Below are 24,425 nucleotides of genomic sequence, written 5' to 3' on the forward strand. Positions count from 1 at the left end.
ATGATGCTGCGAGTGTCCATGGGCGACAGAAGTTGCTTTCCATCAGGTGACCCGTTTGCTCGTTTGCCCCCTTATTTCATTTAAAAAAATGGCTTACGAAAATGTAAAGGGACACTTTTCCATGATCCACGTCAACTATTAATATGAATACTTTAGCCGTGAATGTACTAAAGGTAAACTAGAAAAAGTTGTAGGCGGTAGATAAATGCAGCCAGAACTTTCTGCAACCAAGTACAATCTTTGCAATATTTACAATACATCAACGCGGCAGCCATCGCAGTAAACATAGCAGACGTGACCCTAAATCGTCCATCTAAAATTCTAAACATAGCAACGAGTGATTGTCATGCGAGTCGCGGCTCCAATTCATACGTTTACAAGAATCATTGGCAATGCTCGCCGTGATAAAGAACTAAAATAGATCGACCCAATAAAGGAGTAGACGATAGATCCATTACACAACGCGGATGTTCCAGCCGCCTTTCGCAAACGATCAGGAATGCCACCGCAACGAGTGCGAAAACTAAACTAATCTGTACTGACTGTAAACCGAATCGTCTGTTTTATTCCAATAATATAAAACTTTTTGCACATTTTGTTCCAGCCAAAACTTAGGGTGACGCAGATTGCAGAGATAGTGAGGCAGATACAAAAACTCAGAGGATAACATTATTTGCTTTGATTTTAATGCAGTTTTATAAAATAAATAATAATTATTAATCTGTGTAATTAAACTACTACATAGTAATCATAAAACATAAACGAATGTTAAACGCGTTCTAATATGTATTTCGTACATCAATATCCGTCCAGTTTATCGTGAGAATAGAAATTACTATTTAGCTGTGTGATAGCATAGAATTAGAACGAGAAAATAGAAAATATATGCTATAACTGTAAGACAAAAAAGGACGACAATATTTTCTCGATGCACATTTTGCATGCAAAATCATTGCTACAGTAATTTTGACGGCATACGTCGTATCTAAGTATTTTGATATCGTTGTGTGATAGTATCTAGAGTCTAGAACTCTAGACCATATCGAAGTTGTATTAATGTTGTTGACAAATCAAATGAGAAAAGAATTGGATTTTTTTAGGAGCACTCTAACACAGAACTAGTTGCAAACTTGGAGAAATACGACCTAAACATCTCGCATGATAATATTAATAAATAATAAGGATAAACTTCTAACTTTAATAATCCCAATTTATGTATCGTGACAGGACCAACAGTTATCTAGCATGTCACGTCAGCGACCTTATTAACACAAAACAAAATTAAATCTTGTCGTCCATTTTCCTGATAGCTTATCAGTTTGTACGTATGTTTGTATAAATGCTAGAATATTATGTCTAATAAATAATAACTAATAACACGTTTAAGAAATCGACCAAGTCCATGAAAGGTTCCGCAGCAAAAATAAGGTTTATTTTTATGAAATTAAAAGGTTTTTGATTTATTTTTTGCTGTGATATACGGACGGACGGACAGACAGACAGTTATGACGAATCTATAAGGGTTCTGTTTTTTGCCATTTGGCTACGGTACCCTAAAAACTAATTAATCCTTCGATCGTGAATTCTTGGAAATCTATTGTGTCTCGCTCACCGGTGAACTTATGGGGCTTGATGGGTTAAGGTAGAATAAATTAATGGTACTCATAATAGATTCATAAAATTACCGCTTCTCAAAACCATTACTTTAATGTAGGGTAGTTAAGGTAAAAGCACTAATGGTAGACACGGAACTAATAGATGACACTTACGAAAAAAATACCATAAAATAAGAATTAAGTATTTTAATTATTTCTCAACACTGTAAATTTTATAAGCTTCTCGAGCTATCTGCTGATGTGATAAAAAATATTAGGGACGCCTTCGGAAACAAAATTTTAAAATGGGTAAACAATGTGACAGCGTCAACACGCGATCGGCAATTTCTTAGCAAATAGGTTAAGGGAGGCGAAATTTTGCACGTAAGATTTGAATACATTTATTTGATTTTTTTTTAATTTCTATTGATTTCATTGGATTGATCATGTTGAGTGCACTAATTAGTAATTAATGTTTATTTTTTATTTTTTAGGTATTCATTTTCCCTAACAATATAATAAAATATAGACATATTTTCAAGAATTAATTGTAGACACCCTGTCTACAATTAATTCTTGAAAATATGACTAATAGATGACATGGATCTCATCTTTTAGTTTTGCAATAGGTACATACTAAATTTATTTTGTAGTTTATTCTACTGCAAATATCATCACTATCCCCTGAAACTATAATCCTGTTTACAAACCAACAACTTAGAACTATTGTACCTAAAATGGACACGGTGTCTAATATTAGACCTTGTACTGATCTAACAATCTATTGCTTTAGTTTTTTAGCAGTAAAAAGAAAAAAACGGAGAGCAGAGAAAACAAAGAAGAGACAAGAGAAGCACGGAAACTAAAGACTGAAAATAAATTTGCTAGGAAAAAATATGAAAAATAAAAATAAGAGAAAAGATAGTTCCAGCATGGAAGAAGAATGCATAGAATCTGGAGACAACGTGGATAATATTTCTGAAGCATGTAGTTACTATGATGGAGTAAATGAAATCTTTAAAAAAAACGGCAAATAAATACCTAATAATAGGAAAAATGTAAAATGTAATGTTCTATGTCAACTATTAGTTCATATTGGTGTTTACTATTAATGTTCGTTTATTGTGATGTCATCCATTAGGTCTTATGACTAAGTTTACAAAAAGATCAATAATTTTTATCAAGATTTATCAGATAATAATTATAATAGTTTCATTTTGTAAGAGTTACTGAAGACTTACAAGAAGTTATCAATCTTTTATTTTCATAAACATATATTTTTATTACATTCAAATGTTTTCCTTAAAGTGTATACCATTTAGTGATTTTACCTACCTTAAATAAAAATAAATCCTACAGTTGAGTTTGATTTATAACAGCAGAAAGAAAAGTGAAGTCTCTTACTTTAATTTAATTAAGAGACAAAAAAATCGTCTGTCATTTTACTGTTTGAGATTAAAAATCAGAGGCCGTGTTCGTCGGCGTATTTTTGGACAAACCTTTTATTGCGCATGTCCAAAAGATGTCATGGCAACGCCATAACAAGTTGCTGGTCAAGTCGTAAACAACGTCTTAATTGTTTATACATGATTAAAATAATAAAAGCTAAACATAAATACATAAGCCTAAATGGTCTAACAGCCGCACAAATAATTTATTTAACACTATGATAGTGTTTGATTATTTTATTTTGGAAAATATGGATATGGATCACTTGGAAAAATTTAAAAATTAGTTTTTTTTATGAAATAAGAGGGCAAACGAGCAAACGGGTCACCTGATGGAAAGCAACTTCCGTCACCCATGGACACTCGTAGCATCAGAAGAGATGCAGGTGCGTTGCCGGCCTTTTAAGAGGGAATAGGGTAACAGGGGAGGGTAGGAATGGGAAGGGAATAGGGGAGGGTAGGGAAGGGAACAGGGTAGGGGATTGGGCCTCCGGTAAACTCACTCACTCGGTGAAACACAGCGCAAGCGCTGTTTCACGCCGGTTTTCTGTGAGAGCGTGGTATTTCTCCGGTCGAGCCGGCCCATTCGTGCCGAAGCATGGCTCTCCCACTGGTTTGTTCATTGCAACGCCACCAACAAATTGCAATTGGGTTAAATGTCAAGTCGTAAACAGTTGTCGTTGCCATGGCATGACATGATTTGGACATGCGCAATAACTAGGTTTTGCAGCGAATGCGCTAAAAATTACGCCGACGAACACGGCCAGAGTGTATCAACATTACCCAACCGAGCGTGTTGACCTTATAACGCGGAGATAATGACAATAACACGCATAATTAAATTAACAAAACAATAGATCCTACTAATTGCATGAGATAACGTCGCGACCTCTCGGGTCGTTGACCCGCCGAATATCTTCTTAATTGATTTAGATATTGTATTATATTTGTATTTTGATGATATAAAATATTATCTTATTTACAGTCAATGGAGTTTAATGTCAATGAGTTTTTTTTTTTTTACTTTTATTGTCGGTTCCTGGTTGCTCATTTTGACCTCTTCTTACAAGATCAAAAACATGATCACGTTCATCAGCTACATAAAATTAAACCGCCTTTGAATGTAGAGAAGGTTGAACTTCAAATTTGTAAAATTTGATAATGATACCTACAAATACAATGATACCAATATTTAAGATGGAGTTAGTAATGCCGCAAATGTTTTTTTTTATAATTATTTTATTACTTTGATTTTTACTCCGACCAACAACAAGTAAAAAATATCTAATTACTCGCAGGAAAGAGGTATACAATAAGTAAAAAAATTAAATTAAGAAATTTAAAAAAACCCCCGCCAAACAACTTTAAAAAGTAATGAAATAATATATTTTACTGACTTTAAGTTTAAATAATTCCTAAGTGTAAAGTGATATTTTAGTCCATAATTGTTGTCACGGTGTGTCGGGGGACCACTAACAGTGTATTTTTCATTTTGTACATAAAGTTAATATACCTAATAGGTATATATTAACTTTATGATTTTGTATCGCCATTTCACTGATTGTCTCGATTTGGTTCGCTGTGAACTGACCCTTAAACTATCTACATTAGCGGTCCCCCGACACACCTTGACAACAATTATGGACTAAATTATTTAAACTTAAAGTCAGTAAAATATATTATTTCATTACTTTTTAAAGTTGTTTGGCGGGGGTTTTTTAAATTTCTTAATTTAATTTTATTTCATGCTTTTTAAACTTGTGTTAGTTATAGTGCAGAATAATTATGTTCTGTTGATAGAACAGGATCATAATATTATATCCCAATGAATACCATCTAGGAATGTCCTTTTGGATGAGGCCGTCAATATGAGTCCAAACATGAAACCTCCACTTTGAGTTCATATGGAGCTCGGTTCCTATAGAATCCAGGTGATGCTGCAGCAGCAGCATGCAAAAATTTACTGTTTATCTACGTCTTACTAGCTGTTGCATTTAAAATGAGCCCAAACACAAAACCATTGCTCTTAGTTGGTGAGGAGCTGGGTATCCTATTGATTACCAGGTGATGCTGCAGCACCAGGTCAACTTTCCATTAATGTGCAAATATTCATAAATGCGTGACATTTATGAACTAGAATGCAATAAAGCCCACCAAACGACTGCAAGTTGCTAATCGGCCCTTCACGAACCAGATGAACCGCGATTTTTCAGCACTTAGCAGGCTGATGATGATGAATTATAGCTAAGAACACTCTCAATTAAGTCAGCTTTCAAACAAAAAAAACTAGATCAAAATCGGTCCACCCGTTTGGATGCTACGATGCCACAGACAGACAGACAGACGGACAGACAGACAGACAGACAGACAGACAGACAGACAGACAGACAGACAGACAGACAGACAGACAGACAGACAGACAGACAGACAGACAGACAGACAGACAGACAGACAGACACACCGACAGACAGACACATCAAACTTATAACACCCCTCTTTTTTGTCGGGGGTTAAAAATGGATAAAACATAACACGAATACAATTAACATAGAATCCGAGACCGTGAAACTCCGCAATCAGTGACGCCGCAATTGTTTTACTCAATGGAACAACCAGATAACATTATAACATTTATTCCTATTATTGTCATAATTAACATTGTATGAATATACAAACGTAATTTCATATACTTAATAATGCGTTTAAATATAATATGTGTCATTCCAAATGACTTCCAAATGAAATGCAGCGCGGCTGGAACGATCCTTTGACATTTCGCTGCAGGAAGCGAGCGGGCTCGTGGGCGACAAGGGCCAGCGGTAAAGGTCACGTCGAACCTCCAACGCGGAAGACCCATCCGAGATCCTTCCATGATTCTGATTCAGAAGAATGGCCAGAGAAAAAGGTTGCAATTACAAGAAATCACTCGGATAGCATCAGAGATAAAATTGAGAAACGAAGGAATTCGGAGGTTGCTTCACCTAAAGTTTTTGGTCAGTCTATTGCTTAACGCGAAAACCTACATTCTACCGTAGTCGCCCTATGCACTAAACGTTTCGACGTTACGGTTATAGGCATACGTACATATGTGGCGAAACTAATGGGTATAATTAATCAGAATAGCATTCCGCAAACTCAATTAGACTTCAGTAAGACGTATGCGTTCTGCGATATTAATGCACGCTTAGAAATACTGCATTATTAACTTGTTACCATTTTAATATTTTGCGGTTGGAAGATTTTTTCTAAGCTTGTTAGTCTTCTTAGCTGCAACGGTTTCTATACGATATCTCCTTCCCCGTTTGAGTAGGTGGTTACTAACAATTGTACCCACCTTATCATAATTCATCATTTTTTACGAGTTACTTAATAACCATCTCTAAACTTCTAATTAAGTTACATAGCGTAAAATACCCACTATGTAAAACATGATGTAATTGTTACTTTGTCGCATTTCATCATAAAGAAAAATATTTACATGAGGTAGAGTCTTGAAAACTTAGAATTTACCTCTTATTAAAATTCGCATTACACAATATGATGCCATCAGTCACAAATCATTGAGAAATAGTGTTCACAATAGAAGCATGTTTAAACTGCTCAAGTATGTGCACAATGCCACAAATCTGTAGATGCCATCGATCCGGAAGCGAGCACAAAACATATTTCGTGAGGCGACGAACACGGAGGCGTTAGGAGCAACGCTCTCTGAACAATGATGTAAGAATGCAAATTTTATGGCAATCATAATTTGATTCCGCGTTTACAGCGTGAATCACCCGAATGAGGCTGATTTAAATAAATTTGTACCTGAACGTCATGACTTAGACATCGTTTTCCTTGAGACTGGTGTGAAAAATATACTGTTATAAGACAATGTTTAGGCATCAAAGTATGTAGTTTTACATAATATTATGGACCAACTTTTCAATGAGTTATAATGTACGTGGAATGAGAGACTTCGAGTCTACATCGTAATTCCCAAAAGTTGAAATACGCATTTACTTCTGACGAGTTGGATTTATTTAGAATTATCAGACTGTAATGAAATCGATACCCGACAAACGATCCCAAGATTAAGTGATTGTCCGGAAGAAATTATGTTTTCAAGGTGATATAGCGCGAAACCTCACCAGTGCAGGAAACTTAGGCTATCTCCTGACTTCCTGCGCTTAGTCATAACCGGTTTCAAAGCCAAGGTCATCAGCTGACGCACAAGGACAAGCTCACTGGACTGGAACACTGGCCTGGGTGTTCGGTAAAAGTATACGATTACTTCGTGCGGAACGAGAAAAAAGTTAAATTGTTGTTTATTTACAATTGCGCACGCCGATAAGTAAAGGCATCATTTTGATTGCAATTTTTATAAAAAAACTAGCTGTCCCGGTGAACTTCGTGTCACTTTAAAACCTTCCCTGAACTTCTACGAATATTTTAAGACTAAAATCAGCCCAATTCATTCAGCCGTTTTCAAGTTTTAGCGCGACTAACACATTTGAAAATCCATTTTTATATATAAGATACATTTACTATACAACGTATTGATAAATAAAAATTGTAAATGGAAGAACTAAGATGTATAGATATTTTAAAGAAGTTCATCCAGCTAGGTGACATGCGTCCAATGCAATTTGTATAAAAGAAGATCTTGTACCTAGTGCAAGCCGATAGAGCAACCAAGTGATGATTCATCGTGTAATAATGACACCAATATATCACTATATTTAAATTATCAATGTTCATTATTGATGCGACAGTAGTATTGACCAGCCTTCAACTATTACCTCCGTGGAGTTCAGATTTAAATATTATATCGACTGTAATATTTCCCAATTATTTAGCCTCATTGCAGCTGGTACCTACATGTTAAGTGAAAAATTGAATTTAAATTTTATAAACACGTGAAGAGGTCAGTTGAGTCGCAGTCAGTAGGAACTCTGAATTTGTCTAATATTCCTCAAATTAAAGAATCTCGATTAAAAGGAATTATAATAACAAAATAGTTACAATATCTTCGCAATAGCTATGGCCTGGTAGAAATATTCAAAATGATAAGATTTCTAGAACACACGGTCACTAACATACGTTACGTAGAGTATGATGATTACAAAATACCCTTGGTCAACCCGTGGGGACAGCGATGATAAGAGTTCTACAAGTGATGATAAAATTTCTAGAACTCGTGATACCATTGACGCGTTAGATGATGATTGCGATACAATACATCAGGCTGCAGGCCGTGGGCGGGAACTGCGCACTGTGGACGTTATCCGCACGCGAGCTAATGATATCAAGTCCACTTAACCGTATTACGCTGACAATAACTTCATGCGCCAAAATTATGCAATATGTTGCGCAGATTTTAGATGCGCTTTCCTGCGGATTGATAACACGCATTCTGAAGAAATGTTTTTGTACATTCTTTAGTAATACTTAAGCACTTAGAACTTGCGCTTTTATATATAACAATTCCATAAGCAACAGTTTCTACTGTAGCAGATAATTAAATCTAATATTTTTGCTCTAGCATGTAGTAAGTTTATAATGAGAGACCACCAAGTTGGAATGAGGTCTAGCAGGTTGAAAAACAACAATTACTCGGGTACTAAATTAAAATTTACATTTCTCGGCTATTATAGTTCCCTTGCCTACAGTTTCAAGCTTTTCGCGAGACACGATAGCTTGTTAGTTGTTTGCGATGCTTTTATCATTTCATAATCATCATCAGCCTATTGCCGCTCACTGCTGAAAGTAGGCCTCCCCTAATGATCGCCAACCATTTTATAGTTCAGGCTGGATTAATGTGCGCGCGAACGAGCTGCTTAGTCGCTACACCGCGAAATCACAAGCAATATGTAACGATTCATTTAAAATATAACGGCGCGGTCGGGATGTTACTTACATACATGATACAATAGCTTTGTCCACACTGTGCCTTTCTCTGTTCCTCAAGGGCATGCGTTATAGCGCAGTCAACAGCGAACGTGAGGCTCTGACCATATCCAAAAAACAAAAATGACAATGTTGGCGTTGCGTTCGTTGACGCATTCAATTATTGAATGCGCCAAAACGAAAGTTGAATGAAAGAAGATGACGAAAATTGAAGACGAAAGCGCATAGTGTGGACATAGCTATTTGCTTGTGATCTCGCGTTGACGCCGTCAAACGCCCGCCCGAACGCGCGGTTTGCGCGTTATAAATTAAGCCATAACTAGTCCACCTGGACTTCAACTGGAGGTTTTAAGTCACAAACGATGTACAAATATGCGAATCCATTTCGCGCTATTAGCATACAGCGTTTATACAATTTTTGCACGACACAAACATCATGATTATCGAGTATTGTTGTGTTAATGAGTCAGACACGCTCCATTTACATATTATCATATTGGTCGTATATATTTATATTTCGTACGTAAACAAACATTTAACAAAACAGTTATAAAGTTAATCGATTTTAAATAGCAACTGCAAATAAAATAAACATGTTTAAAGAACCAGGCAAAAGCTGCACACAGAGTTCTAACTTCTGGGAAATAGTTTCACTGTAGGTCTTCTCATGCTGGTAGAGATAGAGATGAAGCTCTACAAAGCCGGCAACTACATCTATTTTTAAATATTTATGTGCAGTCTTTTTGACGATTTTGTAAAAATAGGTAACGCTAACGTCTATATTACAATTATTATTATAGAGCGAAAATATAATTATATTATTATAATTTATAAATAACATAAGTAACTGGTCGTTAATAGCTCTGAGCTCCTCTATGCCAGTATCCTGACCGTTATTTCTTGCCATAAATTTTAAGGTGAGATATGAGTTTGCACCTATGTACGAAGGCACATGACTATAGGTGTTGTAGCTGAGTGGTCTATTTCGAGTTTGGCTCGCGGCCACGGCGCGTTTTTCCTATGTTAGTCAATAGTCTTTACAGCAAAATTTAAGCTCATCATTATCGCTATAACATTTTTTATCTAAAACCTTGATTAAAAAAAACCAAATGCCTTTTATTCATTTGCCTTTATCTAGCAGCCATGACCATTTTAAAGATGACGAGTCTCTTTGGAAACATCATACTTAAAAATTTAATCTTTAAATAGCGAATATACAAAATCATACATATTCGTTATTTTAAAAGTGATAATAATTGTTTACTTTGGTTTTACCCAGCACTTTGGCTGTAGTTCGAAGTCCACAAGCCATTGATGAATTCAACTCCGTATTGCTAATTATTGTAGAGCCAATGGATTATTATAAGTCGACTGGATTAGGAGCGATCTCTAGTATTTCTTAATTAGGACACTGTAGACTGTAGAGGCTTATAGTATTTGAGCGTGAGAGGTTCTCGGATCCATTTTGGTCGTAGGAGTGACAAAGGGTAGTTCATACTTTTTTTAAAGAAATGCCTAAGTTATTATTTTAAGTTGACGCCGCGTTAAAGTAAAAAATCGTTTTGGATATGTTTTAGATCGCTTGTCTCCTTTGAGGCCGGCCCGGCCGGCCGGGCGAAAACAAGAAATGTAAAGGGCGTGAGCGACAAAATGGTTTTTGTCGCGTAATTTAATTGTTATTTTTAACAAAAAATTAAAACCGACTTCCAAGGTAAAAACAATAACATCCTTATAATATGAACTAAAAAGTATTAAATATTTTCCTTATAATATGAACTAAAAAGTATTAAATATTTTTTCCTATCTAATAGTGCCTTTTTCCGAATTCGGCTTAACCTCAACTATTTCTGTACTCAATCTTCATGATTTTGAAGTCGGTGCCAGTTCCAAAAGTTTCAAATATTCTGTCAGAGAACTGAGAAGATTCAGCTATCTATTAAAATCGCTAAAGTACCAATAATAATAAGGACATAACGTGATGATATATAATTATGGTGTTGTGGGGGCATATTGTATCCATTTACAACCATGTGACCCTGACGTGGTAATGATGATGATGATGATTAATGTAATTTGCATAGTAGCATATGCTTTTAGTTATTAAAACAATGCTTAAACCCCCAAACTTGATCTATAAGGAATCCGGAGTTCTCTTAGTGTCTTCGGAACCATAGAACCACCTTCGGAACCATATGCTACCAAAACGCAAAATCTTGCGTTTTGGTAGCATATGCGTAGGATACTTCTTATAAAAGCAAAATCACCATATATGTTTCCATATAAATTTTGAGGAGTTCCCTCGATTAATCATGGATCCCATCATCAGATCACCACCTTTGTGAAAATGGGACCAAGTTGGAGTAATCGTTGATACATACAAAAAAAAATATATATATATATATACAGGGTGTAACAAAAACAAGTGATAATACTTTAGGGTGTGTACGTGTTCCTTGTAGAGAGTTCACTGTGAAAGTAGCGGCGCTGAAAGACCAAAAATTTTTTTCACTTTTGTATGGGGAAACTCGTGACGCTCGGACCCTTGCCCATACAAAAGTGAAAAAAAAAATTCGTCTTTCAGCGCTGCTACTTTCACAGTGAACTCTCTACAAGGAACACGTACACACCCTAAAGTATTATCACTTATTTTTGTTACACACTTATATATATATATATATATATATATATATATATATCCACAGCCGAACATAAATTAGAATCCCTGTTTTATAGAGATCTTTTTGTTTAATTATTCTGTGTTATAAAAGTTGACCAATCGTATTATGCTATGGGTAATTCAAAGATAAAGACATGATGAATACTGACAATAAACTTTAATTTCTTAGCTTTAGTCATTGCTGAGAAAAATCGATATCGCTGCAGCCAAATTATCAAGGCGTCACCTTAATAGCTCAGGCTTCGTAGCCAGTACTATGGCCAGTACGTCTGATCCGATTACTGAGGCTCGACCACCGACGGCATTGGACTCGCTCAACAGTAAACAAATATGACGCAAGTTATTCATTAACATTCAGCACGTATTGAGAAACACTAAATGAGAAAGGTTGACTAAAAGCAAACCGAAATCGGCTACGGCAATTTTAATACACAGAATTAAACTTATAACCTTTGCACGGTTTATATACGTCAATAGAACAAAAAAATATATATATCCACAGCTGAACATTTAACCTCCTCCTTTTTGGAAGTCGGTTAAAATGACTTGCATTTTATTTACAGTAGTTTTTATATTTATACACATAATTGGATCAATATACAGTGTGTAACAAAAATAAGTGATAATACTTTAGGGAGTGTACGTGTTCCTTGTAGAGAGTCCACTGTGAAAGTAGCAGCGCTGAAAGACGAAAAAATTTTTTCACTTTTGTATGGGCAAGGGCCCGAGCGTCACGAGTTTCCCCATACAAAAGTAAAAAAAAATGTATAAATGCAAGAAAATATCCTTGAACATCGAAGTCTATAACGCATCTCGGGAAAACGTGACTTAGCTCGTCGTGTGATAAACTGATAAATATTTTGCATTAAAATTAACGTGTATTGTTGTAGGTCATGTTTGCGGGCGCCATATTGTTTTTCGGTCTCCTTCTTCTTTTGGCACGATCGACTTCGATAAAATTTGCCAGCCCAAAATGAATCGATGAAGGATTACTGACAGTGGGAACAAAAGGTGCCAAATGCCAATATTACGTCCCATTGTTATGCATCTGTTGATAATGAATTATTTTGTATGTGTATTTAATTTGGCTTGTAACGTTGTTTACTTTATGCTCAGACCCGGAAGCAAATAACGAGGGAATTAAAAGATTGTTCTTTGTAAACATAACAACATTGTTTTTCGCATGACCTACGCTTACATTTATTTTGCACCTTACACTTTTCATCTAAACAGTTACATCGCGAGAGCTTTGTAGAGAAAATCTCGGAGCACGGCAGTGCTCCAGCCAAGCTTTTTAGCAAAGGCACGGCCGTAGCATACTTTTCTCGAAGCGGTTCGCGGCTTTTTCACACCCCCTTTATCTTCGATGTTAACAAAGCTAGGGATTTAGAATTTCGGTGACTAGGAGCAAGTATTAAAACTAGCTTAACCTCCAAATTACATAAAGTGATCAAAGTTACTTCATTTTGTCACTCACTGACTGACAGATCATCAAAATTCTAAGGTACTTCTAGCAGACGTAGAACCTTGAAATTTGGCAACAAGGTAGGTCGTTATCCACAATGAAAGGAAAAATTATGAAACTGGCCAAGTGCGAGTCGGACTGGCGTACATAGGGTTCCGTACCGTAAATGTACTTTTTATTAGTTTATGTACTTTTTATTACTTATTATTAAAGTTGAAATACAATTATTTTCTGAAATTTTCAAAAACCTTACGTTTACCATTATGGATTTAGAGCAAAAAAGGGCAAAAAACGTGTTTGTTGTATGAGACCCCCGATTAATCATTTATTTTATTTTAGTTGAACTATTTTATAGCGACAACAAAAGTACATAATTATTGCGGTTCTCGAGATCTAGCCTCGTGACACACGGACGGACGACAGACAGACAGCGAAGTCTAGACTCATAAGGAATAGGCTCTCGTTTTCATCCTTTGGGGCAAGGAAACCTAAAAACTGAAAAGTATAATATAACTTTATTAAATGAAAAAAAAGATTTTTACGTTTGTGGCTTTGCAAGAACATTAAAAATGAGTTTCGACTTCATAATAATTATTGTACGTACAAAAGGAAAAATAGTGTTAACAAACAATTAAACTATGATAGTTAAATTCGATTAAAATATAAATGAAATCAAAACTGCGAATTACGATGTACACACCATAGTCCATACTCGCTCGATAGATGGTGTAGCACTCCCTTTATATCGCGGTATCGCTTGTTTGCGGAGTATAATTATTATGGTTTAAAAAAATCCGGGATAGGTCTTAATACTCAATTGAAAGTAACATCGGTGCACGAATAACCTCCTGAAAGTTCAAAAGTTGTTGGGCTATCGTCATAGAATTTGTACTTTGTAGAAGCACCTACCTGTTATTATCAATTAATTTTACGACCTAGAATATATACCTAGAGATAGAGAATGGGTGCTAAGCTAACTACAGAAAAGTTTTAACGTGACCTGAAAAGAAAAGAAACCTTAAAAAAAGAAATGAAATCCCACCAAAACATTAAATGTAAAAAGGAGCCAAGCAAAATATTGCATAGCCATGCAATACATCTATCGTAAAAAGTTTTCAGATCACATTCAAGCCAAGCCTTCAACTTATTTTGTAATTTAAATCAACATTCAGTGAATTTATCAATAGTTTTCTTGATTTTATAATTATTATAGTGGCTTGGCAATGAGCACTAGAGAAATAATCAGCGACTGATTGGATTTATTGGGTACCATCATCCACATGCATTGTTACATACTAAAAAACACATTACGCTTGCCGTTTGCGTAAGTATGAACTACCCCAAATATGAAATTTTGTATTTGTTTTTCTTGTGCTCATTGTTGAGCCACTATAATAATTATAAAATAAAGAAAACTATTAATAAATTCACTGAATGTTGATTTAAATTACAAAATAAGTTGAAAGCTTGGCTTGAATGTGATCTGAAAACTTTTTACGATAGATATATTGCATGGCTATGCAATATTTTGCTTGGCTCCTTTTTACATTTAATGTTTTGGTGGGATATACTTTTGGCATCTATCTATACCTATAGATGCATAATTTGTTCTCACCTGGCATTTTTAGTGACTGCATTAATAGTTTTTACGAAATGATACTTCATACATTAATACCTCCAATATTAATGATATGCATCAACATCTTAAGAAAATAACAAAGAAACCTGCGCAACTCGCAAGGCTTCACTTTATTTACAAGTAACAACCAGTGATCCGTAATCGCTAACCCACATGCGAGCGAGCCGCATATGGCACACCTGTCTCGAACATTCTATCGGTTACTGAAAAAATGCGCTCAGTAGCACGTGACATTTGCCGTGTGCGCGTGCACCTTGAGTCGCGCGGCGGGGGGAGCCCCCCTCACCCCTGCCCCCACTATCCCCTCGGCGTGCGCCTAGGTCAAGGTGCGGCAGTCGTTGGCACCGCACCAACCCACAGACTCTGCGGCATATGTCACTCCGGTGCTGTCATATCAAAAGCGTGGCGATATTGCATTATTGTGCGGCCATTTTGTTAACAATTTCATTAAGGCCGCCTTCAAGTGAATTTTACACAATACAATGTGTTAGCAGATAGAAAGAAAAAATATAGAAGGAAATTTATCGTTTCTATACTCTACCATACTATACTCTACAGTCTACAGTGTACGATCATAATAAACATTATTGACACTAGTAAACTGTCTTTAGGCCACGAGTTCTAAAGAAACAGAAAATTAAGAAAGTTTCTTTTTAACCTAATAAGATACTTAATATTATACAAGGTAAAGATGTACACGAACAAAGCAAGCAGTGACCAATTTTCAAAATGCAATTGCCACTTAAAAGTATATTCAACTCTACGAAACAATTCATATTATACAATAATTATTGTACACCAAATTATTTCAACAGCACAAAGCCGCGGCCTTCGACGTCATAAGTCGGAAATACTTGAAATTACGTATATAAATAATGATGGGAAGTAAAAGTAGTGATATCACGCTCATCCGCTTTTCACCGAAGTATATGTGCACAGATGTGCCTCTAACACCGGAATGTTGGCACTACTGCGTAGCCACGTGGCCCGCTTTTGACTCAACAAATATTTTCGGAGTAGAAAATTTTCCGCTAATGAGGAAAACGATGAGTCGCGGGAAAATGAATTGGGAAATTATATCTGTTATCATGGGGCTTATCAGTGTCTGGTGTTCTGTGATAACGTCCTGGATTTGAGTGGTCGATGGACATCTAGGCACGTATTAATAAGCCGCTCTTGGCGGATTCACTCTTACTGCCGCACTCAATAATGAAGAGTTTGACAGATAATGTATGGTCTATGCCCTATGGCATCCATTACACGCTCATGCAAGCGACAGTCAATTCCGTCAATCATGAATTATGTTTGACTGATGGTGACTGATGGACTGACGAATGGTATTAGACGGTCACTCAATTTTCTTCAGTTTAATGTCAGTCAAAGCCAAGCCAAAATTTTCAAAGGTATACGCTTCAAATTTTTTACCAATTTTGTCAGATGTGACAACACTCACTCAAAATTCGTGACTGATGAGTGATGGTTGCATGAAGCAAAAATCAAGATATCAAGATTTTCGTCAATCAACTTCATGCAACCGTCAGTCACTCTCTAACGGCCGTTCCCAATATTTGATCTATCTCTGGTTTTGCCCTACTAGAGATAGGAATAGCTTAGAATTAGACATTAGAGATATATTTTATGTCAATTGTGAGCTATTCCTATCTCTAGTAGGGCAAAACCAGAGATAGATCAAATATTGGGAACGGCCGTTAGACGGTTTATCCATCAGTTACAGCCATGACTGTGGTAAAACTGACAGCAAAACCTACCGTGTAATGGACGCCTATGGTCTATGGAGTATTATGTCAAAATCTTCATTTAATTGCAGTTAAGTAATAAATACTCAAAGTGCGGCAGTTAGTCTTTAGATGGTCTTAAATTATTATAAGTTTGATATTAGCAGCATTGGCCACCACTTATGTTAAGATTTGACCACACTCAAGAAACAACCTCTTGAGTAACAGTTTGTCAGCACCGGTTCAGATTTATGCTCATTAACACGTTCGCACTAAATTAATACGCTACACATAAGTAGGTACTTTAGAATTTAAAACAGTATCCTAAGAATAATCTTGAGCATAATCTCAGCCGTAGGAGCGGTTTATTAATACGAGCCTTAGTAGCAGCTATAAAACAAAGCAGTCGCCAATTTTACTCTACAACGACCCATTATACTGGCCTTAATTGAACGGCGGATTAATTGATAAACGAATACGAAAACAAATGTATTAGAAGCCAAACATCAATAGGAATTAAACAAAACAGTTTTATACTATTTTAATAGTCAGCGTTATTTTCGGAGTTCCAAAACACATAAAATTGTTATCGTTTAAAGAACCAGTTCACGAAATCGTCACATTTATAAACGCATATTTGTTTCGTATGAGAAAAACATTAACCACGTTATTTGATGACAAATATTTGAGTGTAAAATTAAACAATTCGTGTATGCACGTTAAAAATGTTAAAATACTATGACAAAGTCCGCGGGTGTTTTGGCCAAAAGTTAGAGTTAATAAGTAAATAATATGTCCCTAAAAATTCTAAAAAACTATGCAGCGTTTTTTAGGGTTCCGTAGCCAAATGGCATAAAAACGGAACCCTTATAGATGCGTAATGTCTGTGTGTGTCCCCCCTCTAACTTCTAAAGTATATAGTAAGTACTAGTAAGTAGTAAATGATAAGTCTAAAAAATATATGATGATACATTACCTACTATAAAAACTACCAAATAAAATAGGTTTGAACGAGATCTAGCAAGTAGTTTTTTTATAAGTCATAAATGGTAAACCTTAAACCAACAAAAAATAATTTAAACCTTATTGCTGCTGCGGAATCCTTCATGGGCGAGTCCAACTCGCACTTGCTTGTTTTTTTTTTAATTATTACTTCGAATGTCGCGTTTTGGTTATTTCGACCTTAGTTTCAACGACATTAGGACTACTACGTTTAATTTGTAAAAAGATATTGACTATCATATTTTTTTCAACTCTCGTCTTTGGGACTCAACTGATCTGAGATCTCAGACTGGCCGTGTAAGCATAGTCATATAAGATTCAATAAACAAAACTACGATCCATTTTTAATTTGTCAACTTGTTGTCAACAGACTTCAACCATAAATAAAAGAGTATAATTCGTATGTATAGGCTTGTCACTCAAAAATCTGTCATCTTCTTGAGTGTGAGTGTTGTAGTGTGTGTAATGTTTTATTTGTTAAAAAATGTGTGATAAAAGCATAATTTCAAAATAATATTAGCTCGATGCACTCCTTCACCATATAAACTATAACTGTGCAAAATTCACCTACGTTTCCGCATTTTTCGTCAAAAGGGATACAAAGTTTTTCGCTTGCGTATTAATATATAGATATTAAGCCTTGAATAGATTTCCAAAATATGTTGTGTGCTTTTGAATTGTTTAAAATTTCGCGTCTTACTCAAAGGCAAGAATTTTCGAGGTAACCTGATAAGTAACGACTTGGGCAATTAACGCAAACGATTAATTACAACTATTTGTTGATAAGGATAGAGGCACGTTGGATACACGTGGGATGACCTAACAAAAGATTAAAGGTTTGTGCTCTGTTTTGTAAACTATCGTGTTAAATAGGATTAAACGCTTTTTCGCGCTTACTGACTTACATTAACAGGCTCAAAAATGTAAGACATAACATAATAATGATTACAGCAATTGAGTTAAAGGTAATGAAAATATTATTCTTCATGATCACATTTCAATTTAAATATCTGAAAAGGAGCCAAATTATTATAGCAGTCAAGTTTAAACAACTGAAAGGAAGCTATAATGATCAGAACAGTTGATTTGCAGGTAGGTACTCGAAACGGACGTTTCTCTATTGATATGTACCGTCGAAGAAATTGATTCTTAGGCAGATGACGGACCTACGTAATTCTCTCCCTTTATGTCAAAACTCAACAGTCAACCTTGGCTAACAATGAGTTGTTCCTTCGATAACTCAATGCGCTAAAACAAACGGAACTCAAAAGACGAATACAAAGTTAGCTACAATATTACAAAACTATCGATGTAATTATGAAACTGAAAATGTATTGAACATCTAGCTGTATAGAATCTGGAGCGAAGGCGAGCTGTTGATGCGTTGCCAGATCTCGGGGCTCGGATTGATAAACTAAACAAATATAAAACCCGCGTCGATTGTTTCATAAACTACTAAAATACCGCATTGCGTTTTACGATCTAAATTTTTTCATCATAACAAGAGATGTTGCCAAAAAACGAGATGTACAAGATCAATGGCTGGTTAAAATTATAAAGTCCAACAGATCTATGATGGAAGGCGATCCAGATATATGTAACTATATTGTATATGTAATCTGACTTGGATACTAAGCATTATAATTCGCGATACTTTATTTGGCAGAGTTTTTTTAAAGGTTAAAAGCATGAAATCGATTTGAAATACTTAAGAGTTTAGACAATGATGGTTAAAATGCATGTATACAGAGCGTTAAAGGAAATACCCAAAATTTTGGTTTCCGTCGCCAAATTTAGAATATTATCATTTTGCACGTGACCGGGGACGGATGTGAGATGATGATGGTTGCCCGTGAATTGTGATTCATGGACCATGATACGCGAAGATCCCTATCGAACCACCAGCAGCATTACAAACGAGCAATGAGGTTTTATTGTAGGCGCTGATGCCTGATAAGCATTTGCTATTGAATTATTTTCTTTGCATGGGGCACTTTTATTGTCTAACTGCTGGGCGTGGTGTCCGTCTATACTTATTACTTGTACACAATATATGATATACCGTACTCTATACTCATAACTCTACCTAATACGTACCTACATCGGAAGCGAGATAAAAGCCTGCGCTGTTTGTTATAGACCTACCGTTTTTATTTAGAACATTTCTAAAAGTTGATTTAAGATAGGTATATTTTGAGTCTAATCTGCAAAATCTAGATTCTGAACTTAACTAACAAAGCCACAATATCGCAAAGCTTGGTAAGCTTATCACAGTTCTACTATCGCCCTCTTCTACCAGTATGAGGTTTGCACAGGATGATTCATATTATGATACCGAGAAGACAAAATTCGCCTGTCACGGTGAAAAAGTACTCTGAAGTCTGAGGCAATTTTCACTATATTGAGGCAATAGATAACCGAGTAAACTTATAGCGATAATGAGTCATAATATCGAGCAGTACGTGAAACTAGTTTTTTATTCGCAGCTGGGTATATGACATTGTCTCGGCCGCTAATTACGATGCAGGCGGCGCGGCGCCCGCGGTCCGCGACCCGCGGCCCGCGCGCACGTTGATGTCGAACGCAAGGACTCAAGAGCTCCGCCTTACGCTCAAACTCTCTACACTTTGCGGCAGCCGGCGTCTTTACGAGGTGCGCTAATGATACTACGTAATTAACATGCAAATTTATTCTGAACTGAAATAAATTTTCCTCATTTCCGACGTTTCGACTTAAATACTCCTTCAAAAATTGCAAATTAGTTTTCAGTGCATCAATAGTAGCGCCGAAGCGTCGTTTTGACAAATTATGGACACCGCGGACCGGGGCAGCTACACCTGCGGGCTGCGATCGTTAGCGCTGTTTTATGAGGACGTGTCCCAACTCCCACGTGGGCGAGCGAGCGGCGAGCGCACGATCAACCCCGCTCGTATTCAATGTAAATGTGAGCGCGACCTTCGCAATATCTCGTTATCTCGGCGTTCGTACATCACAAATATTCGGGCGTCGTTAAACAAAGTAAATACATCCGACCTTGGATATATTAGGAGCACACCGTCGGCAGATAAGAGCCGGCGAAAGAAAATATTCGCGCAGAGCGAGCGCGGTACGGTTACATAACGAGGCGACTGACCTGCGTGACCATGTCCCAGTAGAAGCCGTCGAGCATGGACTTGCCGTGCTGGTGCTGGCGGCACAGAGCCGGCCACAGCGCCGCGCGAATCTGGCTGTTGATCGGCCACGAGTTCTCGCGGATGATGAGCTTGAGCTCGCGCTTGCGGCCCTGCTGCAGCAGCGGCTGGAGCTCCTCGAAGGTCTTGAGCGGCGCCTTCTTGCCTGCGAATAACGGGGTGGGTAAGCACTGGGTCCAAACGCGCGCGGCCTCGGCCGAGGCGAGGGATTCGGCGCTCTGCGCGCGGAACGCGGCCGGGTCTATGTACATCGCGGCGGGGGCGCGGAGCACATGCTTTCGGTGCGCGCGCGCCTGCGGCACTGCCGGCCGGCCGCGCCGAGCGCGCCAGCCTCCGGAAAATGCGATAGCGCCCCGCGGCTGTCACACATCCATTGTTTATCTGACCGCCCGGCGACCGAGGAGGTCGATAAGATCCGCCCGCCAGTTTTCCGAGGAAAATATCGCCGGCGGTCGGCCGCCCGCGCCGCCGATATAAATACGACCCGGAGGAAATTAATTTTAGATTTTGCGCGGAGGTTTCTAAGCAATTGCCTCGTATTTAAGGAATATAAATAAGCCATGTTTGTACATATAAAATATAAATATTATCCGCTAAATACCGGGCGGGCGCAGTGTTGGAGGCCCGCCAAAGTGCTCGGCGCGGGAGTCATGCAACAATTATAACAATTGTAATTTCTGTAGGTAGTTCCGATTGTTGTTTACTTCATTTAAAATTACCGCCGGCTCTGAGCGAGTGCGTCATTATTTATTTATTGGAATAGCTTTTGGTTATACTCCTGAAAGCTATTTCCTGAAATTTAATGCATCGCAATTACATGAGCACTTGGAGTTCTCAGTTCGGGCATAAATTTGAATTGTTTTCAAGGATCCATATACATATTATAAATAAAATACATAGAGGGCTTTACAAGCCCACGGCGCGCACTTTACAAGTATTACAACAACTGATAAGGTGGAGGTTATCTAACTGCAGCTTTAAAATATGATAACTTATATAAGTTAAAAAATATTTTTAACCTTTAACTATGGACGCGCGGTCTCACAGACCGCTCATACCTGCAAGAACTACCCTACTTTCCCTTAAGACGCTTCCCCTACGAAGGTGCCGTAATTTACCGTTTTTAGAGCCTTATTAACTCATAATTTGAAAGCTACAAAATCATAATAAAATACAGCAATAATTTTCAATATATAATATGAACGTTCCATTCATAGTTATTAATTTCCTATTTTATGTTTTTTATATTCATGATATCAGCTTCCAAAGTAATACTAATTTAAGATTTAAATTCAAGCATATCATTCAGCATCTCCTTGTATTTACAAATTATGGTTATTTGAAACACATGCCAATAGATCGACAAATTCATTAACTACATTGAATTTTTTAGGTCTATAATTTTGAACTAAGATTAGTAAAAAAAAGGATTTTGGCGGAGGATATCGGCATCGCGGCAAATGTATGGTCAAGGTCGTTTACCCAGGGGATGGCCTTAAGCTTCAATCTTGCGGCGCTTAGTAGCTTCAGTTTTAGTCGAAAAATGTATTCTGAAGCAAAAAAATTCGACGCCGACTGCAAGTTTGCAAAGTTATTTTGGTTTGAATTTCGAAAGCATGGACATGGGTTCTCACAGACGCGGTCTGTGAGAACCCATGTCCATGCTTTCTATACAAAGAATTATGCGTGTTTTCGGTTCTGCGCAATCAATGTCTAAATAAAATGTCTTGACATAACTTCTGCTTATGTTATTTTAGTGAAATTTTTCGTTATAATATATATAAAAAACTTGGAATCGATCAAACGATTGAAATATTGCACTGAAAATGTTCTAAGGAACAAATTTGGGTCTAGGAGAGCTAATATTTAGGAAAAAAAATTACGGCAAAAACTTATTGGATCTGTCTAGATATAACTAAAATAAATACTAACCACAATAATATGTTTAGTTACATGTAAGCTATAATTACGCTTGTAGTGGCCTTTACCATGTGAAATGACTGCTAATAAAAAATTGTGTCCATGTTCGACCTATGTCAAAATTTTTATGTTACATGTTCAGAAGTGTAAATTCCATTTTTTTATTTGCTTAAAATGCTTCATTTTAAAATATAATTTAGAATTTTGAATATTTAATCCATACATTCCCTAAATCAATTGTGTCTTAAGGCATTAATTAAGCAAAAATAATACAAAAAATAAAAACAGATGAAAATACGAGCGGTCTGTCAGACCCCATGTCCATAAGTATGTTAAAACTTTTAGATGTCCATTAGTTAAAGATTAACCCTTTGTATTACTTTATTGCCGGAGATTAAACGCAAGATTATTATATTCCGTCTAGACTCCAGAGTCCAAAATGTAGAGCTAATCTAACATTATAATTAAATTATCCTATGTCCTTTCTCTCATATTATATCCCATCTAACGCAGTGTGAAAGAACGTTAACATTTAAAATATATTTTTAACTCCCGACAAAAAAGAGGGGTGTTATGAACTTCTCAAATTGATGCAGTATTAAAAAAACGGCCAAGTGCGAGTTGGACTCGCGCACGAAGGGTTCCGTACCATTAAAGAGAAAAATTAGGCCAAATATTGTGTTTTTTGTATGGGAGCCCCCCTTAATTTTTTATTTTATTTCAATATTATAAAGGTATATTATTAAATATTAAAGTACACGTATTATTATTATTATTATTTTGTTTTTAAGTTTTTTACTTTCTCAACTAGGGGTGTTTTACTAAAGCTGCGGGCTTGTGACCAAGCAACTTCAGATTAACTTTAAAATTAGGTAATCGACAAAAAATTCCTGACGATTCGGCATGTATTAAGGATAACAGCCTTTTGAAGGGTGATATATTATGTAATTGGATGAATGTTAAGTGTTTCAAGGCTATGGTGTAATGTTTTTGGGATGATTCCATACTTGATATAATTATTGGTATAGTTTTAACTAAGTACATTAACTTTCTGTAGTGTGTGATTAACTTTCTGTTATTATTATTATATTAATTTTATTTTGTTTTTAGTATTTGTTATTATAGCGGCAACAGACATGTAATACAATCAATGAAAATTTTTACTCTCTAGCAATAGCTAGAGAGTAAAAAGAACGGTAAAAACTTATAACCGTTCTTGAGTTACAGCCTGGAGACAGACAGACGGACAGACAACGAAGTCTTAGTATTAGAGTCGCGTTTTTTCCCTTTGGGTACGGAACCCTAAAAATTGTCTCTCTCTTACGTCAAACCTTGAAACCACTTAAACTATTTTTATGAAGTTTAGTAAATTGTATGATGAGCGGAGCATTGGGAGCGAACGGGTTTGTCTTTCTCGAATAATTCGAAAAATTATGGCGCGGTTATTGGTCAACGCTTCGTCGCGAGTCAACGTTGACCAATAACCACGAAGTAAGTTTTCGAATCCGATTCAAATTTGAATAATCAATCCCTGATTTCTGGACAAAGTCGCGAACGAAATCTAGTTGTATAATGTATAGCCCAGTTAGTATCAACCATGTACTAAGTAGGTACTTGGGCCGTAATTTCAAGTGTTATGCTGTCGATAAGCGAAGGTTATCCGCTCATTAGAATGCAACTTATGTGTAACAAACAACTATCCAGATTATTTATAGCTCTCTGTTTTCTAGAAAACATTTTGTTGGTCATTAATGAACATAGCTCTACGAGTTGCTTGGGAGACCTGACCATGGCGTGGACAAAGAAGAAGATATTAGACAGGGCTATAGTACAATTTACAAATGTATTTAATTAATTAAA

At 36.5% G+C, this 24,425-nt stretch overlaps 1 protein-coding gene across 13 annotated transcripts in view; it reads right to left on the bottom strand.

The window, feature by feature from the left end:
- The window catches only part of LOC121728927 (GTPase-activating protein skywalker), a 111,458-nt gene that overhangs the window by 71,481 nt on the left and 15,552 nt on the right, over positions 1-24,425 (bottom strand). For all 13 annotated transcript variants that reach the window (XM_042117305.1, XM_042117333.1, XM_042117350.1 and 10 more), the window contains exon 3: positions 20,588-20,790. In XM_042117305.1, the coding sequence (XP_041973239.1) occupies positions 20,588-20,790 (203 nt within the window). The remainder of the gene's footprint in view (positions 1-20,587; positions 20,791-24,425) is intronic.

The sequence above is a fragment of the Aricia agestis genome, chromosome 1, assembly GCF_905147365.1.
Source record: "Aricia agestis chromosome 1, ilAriAges1.1, whole genome shotgun sequence".
Lineage (NCBI taxonomy): Eukaryota > Metazoa > Arthropoda > Insecta > Lepidoptera > Lycaenidae > Aricia > Aricia agestis.